Here is a 10,778-nt window from a genome sequence, read left to right on the forward strand (position 1 = left end):
AGTTTGACCAAAAGCTGGATCCCTCACTGGTTGTGCACAAGCGTGATGCTCAAACGTGGGCAATTATAATCGCATTCAATTATCAAACTGTGGTTGTGACATAGATACAATGGCAGCGCTTCCAAAATTAAGTTTAAAATTACCACTGTAAACATGCCAGTGCTTGCTAGCCACAGCTGCTACATTGACGGCATGATTTAATTGTAATAGAGTGTTATCATAACACAAATTGTAAATGCAGAGGGGATGCGTCAGGAAGGGCATCCGGCATAAAACTGTGCCAAACAAATGTGTGTTCATCTAAGATGACATGCTGTGGCGACCCCTAACGGGACAAGCCGAAAGGAAAAGAGGAGTAGTATTGGGTTGAAGCTTTAATTTTTGGAATGCACAATTAAAAATCAAAGAGTAAGTTGTAGATAGTAAAAAGTGACGCATAGACTATTTCCCACTAGTACCACTGCAGTAGTGGCCTGGCAGAAACTTTACGATCGAGTTTATAACACTGATCTCGAACAATATCAAGTCTGTATCGATAAGTATATCTGCATCGATCCTGGATGAGTGGCGGAAATCCTGTAAGCTCCTCCCATTGTCAAACCCTTTTCAGTTAGTTTCGTCTAAGTCAGCCAGTCATCAAATTCAAAGGGAATTTAAAAAAAAGTTGGAAATAAATGATGTTTCATAAACACCCACCTAACGTGAATTCCCAAATACTGTATGTCGAATATCACTACGACGCTGTGCCACATTCAACATGGCGTAGACGTTTACGTAAGATTCCTTCAAAAGGTGGTATCTAGGGAAACTTACTTGCGCAACAAAATTCAAAACATTAATTCGAAATAGCCCAATTTAATGTAAATGCAGTAGGTAAAAGATTTCAAATAATTTTCGTTTGTTTAAAATGTTGACCTTTTTCTTTACAATTGAAAGTATATTCATGTAAAAATGAGCGGCGTTGTTTTTTTTCCAGAAAAAAGAGCAATATGGATGCACCATCTACGTCATTATTATGCGACTTCAGCAGCACGAGCGCACACAACAAATGTGGGGTCAGAATGTCTACAACTCAATGACACAGAGTTTACAGGCAAACGGGCTGCAATGATACGACTTTAAAATACAGCCGGCGAATCTAAACAAAGAGAGGTCCACCGAAAGGTATGTGCCATTCTTAATCGAATGTTGCGCAATGGTAAATAGCGGTGTAAGCTTCCAGCTGGCTTACACAATTTAGCAAATTTGCTAACGTGTGTGGCGTCTTCCTCGAGCCCAACTTCTTGTTACAAAATATCGAATTGTATTCAGTTCACTTAGAAACAACATTTAAAGCAGACTAAATCCTTGATCAATTAAAATCCTTGTTATACGTTCTTTGGTTAACCATTGCATTTCCACGTGCTCGAGGGACTAACGTATTACATCACTGTAATGTATGTTTTATAAGTATTTGACTTGCTTTCCTTATTTTACGTTGTAAAACAAATATTCATTATTGTACTATTCCATCCATCCATTTTCTTAGCCGCGTATCCTCACAAGGGTCGCGGGAATGCTGGAGCTTATCCCAGTTATCGACGGGGAGGAGGCGGGGTACACCCTAAACTGGTTGCCAGCCAATCGCAGGGCACATAGAGACAAACAGCCGCACTCACAATCACACTTAGGGGCAATTTAGTGTCCAATTAATGTTGCATGTTTTTGGGATGTGGGAGGAAACCGGAGTGCCCGGAGAAAACCCACACAGGCACGGGGAAAACATGCAAACTCCAAACAGGTGGGTCTGGAATTGAACCAGGGAGCTCACAACTGTAACACCAACGTTTTCCAGCTGATCCACCGTGCCGCCATATTGTAATATTCAAATACTAAATTTTCAACTAGTTTGCCAGGAATACACAAAAGAAATACAATGCACCTTGAGACTCAATAAATAGTCCGAATCTTGCTATACTCTTTATTTTCTTGACTCCCTTTAGGCAGAGAGCTCTTCAAGGTCCTTAGCAGCATTTGATGGCTGTTCGCAGGTCCAACATGTCCACCCACATCTGCAGGCTGTTGGAGCTGGCGATGCGCGCTTCTTGCTGTCCGTCCATCGCAAGTAGATCTTGTTTAAGAAGGACAGTGTTGATGGATCACAGAGTGCCTGGAGCCCCCACGATTCACAGAAGGACCAACAGCCTTGATTCCATGCCTTCCGGGCCTGGTCGGCCAACGTTTACTGCAAACTCGCAGCAACCCCGTGCGGAGAAGACGTCCTACTCCTCAGCACTCGCGCACAGGAATCTCTCTGCTCTGGCTCTAAAGGTAGGCAGTTACCTATTCCAAAATGTATATATATATATTTTCCCCAGTGTTGTATGTTTGGGTGTGGGCTCGTCCTTATGGGCTCGCTTTTATTGTGGTGCCCTTTCTCTCCGAAGCCATGTCTTTTCTGTCGTAAAAATAATTACAATGATATTTGGTAGTCTTGGTCAAGACAATTACATGGTGCACCAGGGCTCAACATTCATTTTTGCTGCTACTGGGCAAGTGAATCTAAATCTCACTTGCCCCATCCGAAAGCCCACTTGCTAAAGCTTTCAACAAATATGACATGCTTTTATAGCAACTGTTGATAATCCCTACATTTTACAAAATACATTATAGGTTTTGTTAACGTTTATTGCCTCATTTATTGTATCCATGTGACAAAAAATAAATTAAATAATAAAAACATAAGCAATTAAGGTACTGTTTTTAATGTACTCAAATCTGTGGCACTTCAGCCTTATAATGAACAAGTCAGACACTCAAATCCAAAATGATAATGCCCGCAAGGAGTGACTCTTACTCTTTCATATGATGTCAGTCAGTAGGCCGCGCCCCTTACAGGCACATTTTCGCCACAAAAATACTGCGGTGAGTCACTGATGGTGTAGTGGTACACACACCTGCCTTTGTTGCGGGCAGCGTGAGATCGAGTCCCGCTCAGTGATGATGTCGATATCTGCCCTGCTACTGACTGGCGAAGCAGTTCAGGGTGTAGTCCGCCTTTTGCCTGAAGCTAGCTGGTATAGGCTCCAGCTTTTCCGTGTCCCTTGTGAAGATAAGCGTCTTGGATAATGACATGACATGACAAATACTGTGGTGCATACAGTAGTTATACTTTTTAAAAACTGTATTTTATATTCCCTTTTTATCCTGTCATTTCTGCCTCTGGGCAGTAAATATTCTCGGATTTTAGTACTCCTTCACGAAAGCAGATTTAACTTTTGTGATTAACCAAAATAAGACATTGCAAACATCTGGCTTTTACTTTGGAAAACAATCAATAATAATATTGCAATAGTAACCATCAACATTCTTGTATCTTTTATGTTGTGGAACAAATCAATAAAATTATAATCAATTAACAAACATTCATTACAAAAAATATACAGTAATTTGCAGCAATAGTATGAATAACCTTGAACAGACATGTAGCTGAACTCGAAGGAGCCTCAGAAGTTGATATCAAAATAGTAGCCCTTCGCATTAATCAGTACCAAAGTAGTTTCAAAATCCTTTGAGTACAACTTCAATCCCTCTTGTGTAATATTGCATAATTGTCAGAGCAGGGCACACATTATTGGATTTTATTAAAGTTTTTTTTTTTTTTTTAAATAGAATCATTTTCCACATTTGTTTGGCTCATGTGGTTTGCGGCTGAGAACGTTCAATTTCTTTGAAAACCTAATTAAATAGAAATTACTACGCGCATTGTCAAGGATGCATTAATATTCGCCTTTCTAATAATGTCATGAAAGCAATTAGAATTGGGAAACTTTAGACTATTACAGCACAGTTGCATAAGCAATATAGTATATGATTGTGTGATTAGAATTACATAAGTCTGCAGGCTATGTAGAATAAAAAGAAGTGAAATTAGTTGAGCCGCTTGTTTAATTAATTAGGTTTTGACTATAGTTATAATAAACTTTGTTCAGCAATAACTCCGCTCACGGCCTTAACTTGACATGGAAAATACTTAAATTTTTGACCATGGATACCTGCAATTAGATGGTATGTATTGAACATTAGCCAGATGGGGGTTCCTGCGGCGGAAGGTCAATTTTGGGGGTGCATATTATACTTGAGCATATGATACAGATGATATTACATGAATGTTTTTTTAATACAGTTAAATAGGGGAAATTCATTTGGTATATGAGTACTTTCTGCTCTCCAGGGCCAAAGTCGTCCTCTGTGCTTTAATGACCCCGTGGAGCTCGGTGAATTTGAGGACAATGTACGTCAAGCTCGGACGTGTAAAAAGGCCCGACACTTCATAGTAGACCCAAAGTTGGCCAATGTGGTACTCCAGCACCTAGGACCTGACCTACAGAGTGCCAAGACTGTTGTCTTTGAATGTAACCCAGGTATGTGCTTTGTCAGTAGAATGGCAAATTGTTGATATCCTTCTGCAAGTTGGTGTTTAGCTTTTTTTTTTTTTGTGGAAATGAAATAATAGATTTCGGCATTTATTTCTCTGACGTAGGCCCTGGGGTGTTGACTAAGACCCTGATCAATGCTGGAGCTCAAAGAGTTGTAGCTCTTGAATCAGATAAAATCTTCCTTGATAATCTGCAGGTAAGAAATGTCTGGAAGCAGCGTTAAAAAATACTCTCATATAAACTTTATTAGGTGTATAGACCAAGAGAAACGATTAAAAAAACGCTAAAAAGATTTGAATGTAGTCGCAATCCAATTCTATGTTATGTAACCTTTATTGTGTCATCATGGTCTGGTGCCGATCTGTGGTTACGTCACAAAAGAAAACTAAAGAACAAGTACAACATGCACTGAGTTAATCTTTTACATGGTCACAGAGCTGAAGACTCAGAATTTCCAATGTTCTGTTTGATTTTGATGCATATTTATCAAGATTTTAAATCACCCTAACTTTGAACCACTTTTATGGTGTTATGCTGCTGAGGCAGTCTTCACAAGTAAGTGATTTAGATGTTTTGGGTTTTTTTTCTCCCCCCACTTTAGGAAATAGAAGGCCTCCTTGATGGTCAGCTAGAAGTGGTTTATTGTGACTTCTTCAAACTGGACCCTGTCTGGGATGCAGTCAGTAAGCCACCAGTCTTGTTCGCCGATAAACTATTTACAGACCTGGGAATAACAGAGGCCAACTGGTTGGATGGTAGGAAACACACAAACAGTTCCTCCATTTTGAAATCTTTACATCTTGCATTCATATTAATTTGTATCCCTTTAGACTTTCCAGTGAAGGTTGTGGCCATCCTGCCGACTCGTAATGAGCGTGCCACTCTGCTGAAGTTAGTTTATTCCCTGTTTGAACGGCTGTCCATCTACAGATACGGAAGAATAGAGCTCAACCTCTTTTTGAGTGAACGTGAATACATGGTAAGAGCATTATATTATACTTCCATACAGGAATTAGTTTTTATCGACTAGGGATGCACCGGTACCACTTTTTTTCAGTCTGAGTGCAAGTACTTAAAGTCCCACTGTCATGAAATGCATGACTTTTAGTGTGTTATTAATGAAAAAACGGCAGCCAGTATGGACCCATCTGTTTTTTCCCCACAAAACATGATTTTGAAGTATATGGCTTTTTGTAACTTCTGCCATGAAAATCCTCTCGAGGGATTTGTTTTCCAGAAGAAGCAGGAAGTGACGTACTGGGCAGTAGCGCACTCAAGCAGTCTTGTCTGTTTATACTAGTTTTACCTGCTAGAAGGTAGCTCGTTGTTCCTTCGTGTTAGCCGAAATGTCGGCTCATTATTGTTGGATATTGGTCGAACACTCGGGAGGATGGATTCACTCTTCATACTTTTCCAAAAGACCCAGTTTGTCGTGAAAAATGGATTGCACAGGTGCAAAGGACGAGACCTTCGTGGGTTCCAAATGACAGCTAGGTGTATATACAGCTACTGAACAAAATAATAGTGTGTGTGTGTGTGTGTGTGGGGGGGGGGGGGGGTAATCTGTAAGTCAGGGATGCTAAATGTGTCAATAGGCGCATCGGAAGGCTTCCGTGCAGCAGCCGCTGAAGGACGGCCTCCGCGGGCCTTGTGGATGCCCACCAACCTTGTCAACACAGCATCGGTCGGAGTGGTGCTGTTATTTTTATCACTGCCGCGTGGAGGTGGATCGGATGGGGAGACGGTTTGGCCGCGCCGTCGTCGCTCGCGGCCGCGGGTGCCATTGTTCATCGTCGCAGCATAGGTGAATTGGGCAGGGAGATGGTTTGGCTGCGATCCGCATATCATCTAAATATAGCTCGAAACGATTGGGTAATATTGCCCGATCACTTCAATCAGTTGTGAGATTGTGAGAATGAGCTTCCGCGTCAGAAGGGGCGTGTTCGTCTCACATAGTCGGTGGCAAAGGGTGTTTTCAATGCCAAATGTCTCAGTGTGATGTCGTGAGGATGCAGCCAATATGGCGACCACTTGAATGTCGAATGAGACTTCCGCAACTTTGCGCATGGATGACGCACTCTCCGCTTATATTTATTTTTTCGTATAGACATTGAAGTGAATAATGGTATGTGTTTTTCATTACAATATCTATTTTAGAATGTTTATAGGCATGACACTTGGGCTTTAAAAACGAGCTTTTCATCAACATGGCATAGTTTTCATTCAAATAAAGTACTTTTTCGAGGAACAACAATGCTTCAACATTGAACAACTAAATCCATTTTACAAAATAAAACGAATCATTACAACTACGATCATGTAGTGGTGCCTTGACTGAAGCACTCCGATAGAAAAGTTAATTCCCAATTCCATTTCATAATACTGTACAAGAAAAAAAAAACATTCTCTTTTATTTACAAAGTGTACCTGAACACAGCTTTACAAAGCAGTTAGGTGACTGCTAGGCTAAACATGAACGCAGCTGCTCAGAACAGCAAGCTACCATTAATAACTCGATAAATGGGTGAAAAATAACGTGGAAACAAAATATAACAAAACTAACACAGAGATGCATGGCACTACCCATACAGTGCTTCCATTTGTAAAACAAAACAATAAATTAGTTCAGCCTGGAAAGTTTCCATCTGTAAGATTTTACTCTAAAGGTAAGACAGTTCACAGTTTGGGCCCAGAACAATATCGGATTGCTGTCACGAGCATATTACATGGTAAAATACAATAGACTAACAGAATATGAACCTTTAACGTAATTACCAACTGTTGTGGACCACCAAAGAAATGCATCGCGCCACACTGCATGTAGAACAGAGCGGTTCGGCTGGCCTCACAAATCTTGGTACTTGCTAGCCGCTGCCTAAGGAAGTCATTGTCCACTTTGGAGAGCATAGTTTACCTAAGGTTTGTTTTCCCTTTCTTTAAAGTATCTCCACACAACACAGCTGACATGGCTCCTACCTGTAAATGTATACCACAGACTAGTGAATGTTGTAACGAAGTATCACAGTACTGACGTACAGTTTTAGTACCAGTACCTAATTCTGGTATTGGCACATCCCTAGTTTTATCGCCTCTATGTATCCAGATGGTAAAATATTAACAAGTGTGTGGCACTTCTTTCTCTGACAGACAATGATGATGTCTCCTGGTCATATGAGGCATTACAGAGTCCTCAGTGTCCTCTGGCAGATGTCCTGTGATATTGAACTCCTTCACAAGGTATATAATGTGTTAAAAGATGCAGTTTTACAATAATAAGCACACCTGTCTGAATTCAAGCGCAAAATCAAAATTAGTTTCTGGAAAACGGCCAATTAGGTTCTCATTATGATGCAGTGAGTTTTACTGCTCCGAGCTGCACTCATGATAATGAGCTTTGTTTATGACCTCTTCTATCGCTTGTATTGGATCTCTTTCAATTTTGCTGGTGTACCTAGTTATGTGACCAGTGGATTATTGAACTATAATCCTGGTATAATTCAAAGGATGCCAACATACCCAGAATAAAGTTGATTTTGATGCAGAATATTGTGTAGTGTGTCAACTTGTTTTTCGTATGACTGGTTAAATATTGTCTTAGGGGAGCTATTTCAAAACGTCAGGTGGTAGTCAAGTATGACTGAGTGAAATTTGCTTGTATACATTAACTAAATGGCATACAACATCTGCTCGTTTGTCTTTGCAGGAGCCCTGGGATTCATTTGTGGCATCCAAACAGACGCCACCTCCCTCGAAAGGCGTTGTAATGATTGATTCAAGTAGCACATTACTCATGACTGGGATAAGCATTTTTAATAGTTTAACTTAATTTTCTTCTCTCAGCTTCCCAACGATCACATGTGCCTGGTTCGTCTCCGTCCACGGGCTGACCTGTTCTCTGCCGGCCTCACACCCGCAAACGCCGGGACCCTGATGGTTATGGTCAAACAGTGTTTGGCAAAGAGGAAGGAAAAGCTTATTAACAAGCTAAAGTAAGCAATCACACTTTTGCATGATAAAAGACAACAGAATTACAATTGAATAGTTTATGACTGGTAATCCTGTGAGGGGAAATGAAAGCCCATTCATCCATCCATTTTCTTAGCCGCTTACGCTCACACGGAAGTGCTGTTGCCTATCCCAGCTGTCAACGGGCAGGAGGCGGGGTACACCCTGAACTGGTTACCAGCCAATCGCAGGGTACATTGAGACAAACACTCACAATCACACCTAAGGGCAATTTAGAGTGTCCAATTAATGTTGCATGTTTTTGGGATGTGGGAGGGAACAGGAGTTCCCGGAGAAAACTCAAGCAGGCACGGGGAGAACGTGCATAGTCCACATAGGCGGAGCCGGGATTGAACCCTGGTCCTCAGATCTGTGAGGCCAACGCTTTCCCAGCTGACCCACTGTGTCGCCAGCCCAGTTATCTTTATTGAAAATGATCATGTCCTCCATATACCCGGATGGGTTTTCTCTTGGAACTCTGGTTTCATCCCACATTCTAAAAACATGCATCGTGGGTTGATTGAAGACTCTAAATTACTCTAAATTGCCTGTGGGTTTAGGTGTGAATGGTCTGTCGTCTATTAATGCCCTGTGATTGACTGGTGACCAGTTCAGGGTGTGTCCCACCTCTGCCCAAAGTGGGGGTAGCCAGCATACCTGCGATTCAGAAAAAGTATGGACTGATTATTTAGTGATTGAATGTGTATCTTCGGGCTGCAAATAAGAAAAAGGTTGCCTCAGATGAAATTTTGTAAGACATGCTACAAGTTTGAAAGTACTTGTAGTCCTATAAATTTGAGGATACCCAAACTATGCCCCATTCTGAAGGATCATGATAATTTACTATATAGCATAAGATTAGGAATTGGACAATTTAGAGTCTCCAATTAATGCATGATTTTGGGGTGTGGGAGCAAACCGGAGTGCCCGGAGAAAACCCACGCAGGCACTGGGAGAATTTGTTAACTCCACACAGGCGGGGCCAGCATTTGAACCCCTGTCCTCAGAACTGTGAGGCCCACGGTCTGCAGCTGCGCCACCGCACTGCCCTGCGTACATGTAAAAATTTTAAGAATGCAAACGCGATTGCAAAGATGGTCACACCTCCTTACAACAGGGGATGTGGCTGTGTGCATAATGACCCAGTCACATTCAAACTGATGTTAAATGGGAGTCACCACACACCTGCCAACCCCAAAAATAAATTTAAGCTGTTGTAGAAGATTTTTGCTGACCTTTGCTTTCCGCAGAAACCTGGAGTGTTTGTGTATAGACTATTTCCACTTTATTTTTATTTTTCTCAAATGCAACTCAAGTGGTGTCATTTTTGACAATATCTTGTCTTTTTCAGCTAGAAATGCAGACAGAATTTGTCCAGGTTATCAATATTCTATTTCCGAGATTTGGGAGTGGTTGTAAATGGGCATTGGGGTACTACCTGCAAATTGAAACTGTGCATGTACCACAAAACAACTGTCAAGTTTCCAGTGTTGATGAATATATTGGAAAACGGGACATATATTGTGAATAGTTTTTATTATTCGATTAATTTGATTCTTCCCTTTTTGTTTTTAAGTGTCTGGTCACCCGACAGTGGGAGTAAACTGTTATCTGAGATTGGACTTCCGGAAAAGATCATGACTGGTCACGTTCATCCCAGTGAATACCTTCAACTGTTCCGGTTAATGATCAAGATCCCAGAGTTCACTCAGAGCTGGCTTTTTGAAGAGATCATGGAGAACAGTGAAAAAGAGAGATGGATCTGAACTGTGGCTATAGATATCAAGTGCAAAACTTGGGTGTAATTTATTTGCTTGTTTGGAAATGTCATTTAAAAACTGATCATAATATTAAATGGGCAGTATCCAAAATGTATCTAGATGGTCTTAAAAATACAAATACTCAATAAATGTATATACTGGAGTGATGGACTGCAGCCATATTTTGTATGATGTAAAAATACAGTAGATGATGTGATTACCTTCCTGATATCCGTCAATGAATGGTTTCACCTGTGCTTCAGGACTGCATCTTAACTACAATTTTTACTCACATGAAGTGTAATCACACCTTAAATGTTGGGGTTTTATATGTAACACATTTTAAAATATCTTCACTCGACTAGCAGCAAGTGCAAAAAAGCTCCCTGCTTTGTCATTTTAATATGATTTGTAGACTTTTGTTTTAAGCCAAACTTTACTTTTCTAATATGGTGTAATATGTTTGCTTGTCTTATTTACAGTCAAATTCCATGTCATTGGGTTGGGAAAGGTCAGAAATTGTAAACGTATGTTCCCATTTCACTTGCTTTAGTTGCACAAAATCTTGCAATAGACCACTTTTCTGGTCCCCGAA

At 40.7% G+C, this 10,778-nt stretch overlaps 1 protein-coding gene across 2 annotated transcripts; it reads left to right on the forward strand.

Moving 5' to 3' along the window:
- The first annotated feature begins 1,005 nt into the window (after positions 1-1,005).
- tfb2m (transcription factor B2, mitochondrial) lies at positions 1,006-10,346 on the forward strand. 2 transcript variants are annotated; one of them, XM_061815184.1, is made up of 10 exons: positions 1,006-1,164; positions 1,983-2,310; positions 4,214-4,403; positions 4,523-4,614; positions 5,020-5,173; positions 5,249-5,397; positions 7,566-7,655; positions 8,122-8,178; positions 8,259-8,407; positions 10,000-10,346. In XM_061815184.1, exons 2-10 carry the CDS (start codon positions 2,017-2,019, stop codon positions 10,187-10,189), a joined length of 1,365 nt encoding a protein of 454 aa, XP_061671168.1. In that variant the 5' UTR covers positions 1,006-1,164; positions 1,983-2,016; the 3' UTR covers positions 10,190-10,346. The 2 variants fall into 2 exon arrangements, with proteins under 2 accessions (XP_061671168.1, XP_061671169.1); XM_061815185.1 differs by having other exon boundaries at positions 1,007-1,164; positions 2,031-2,310.
- Positions 10,347-10,778: the final 432 nt, after the last annotated feature.

Source organism: Syngnathoides biaculeatus, chromosome 3 (genome assembly GCF_019802595.1).
Source record: "Syngnathoides biaculeatus isolate LvHL_M chromosome 3, ASM1980259v1, whole genome shotgun sequence".
NCBI classification, from domain to species: Eukaryota; Metazoa; Chordata; class Actinopteri; order Syngnathiformes; family Syngnathidae; genus Syngnathoides; species Syngnathoides biaculeatus.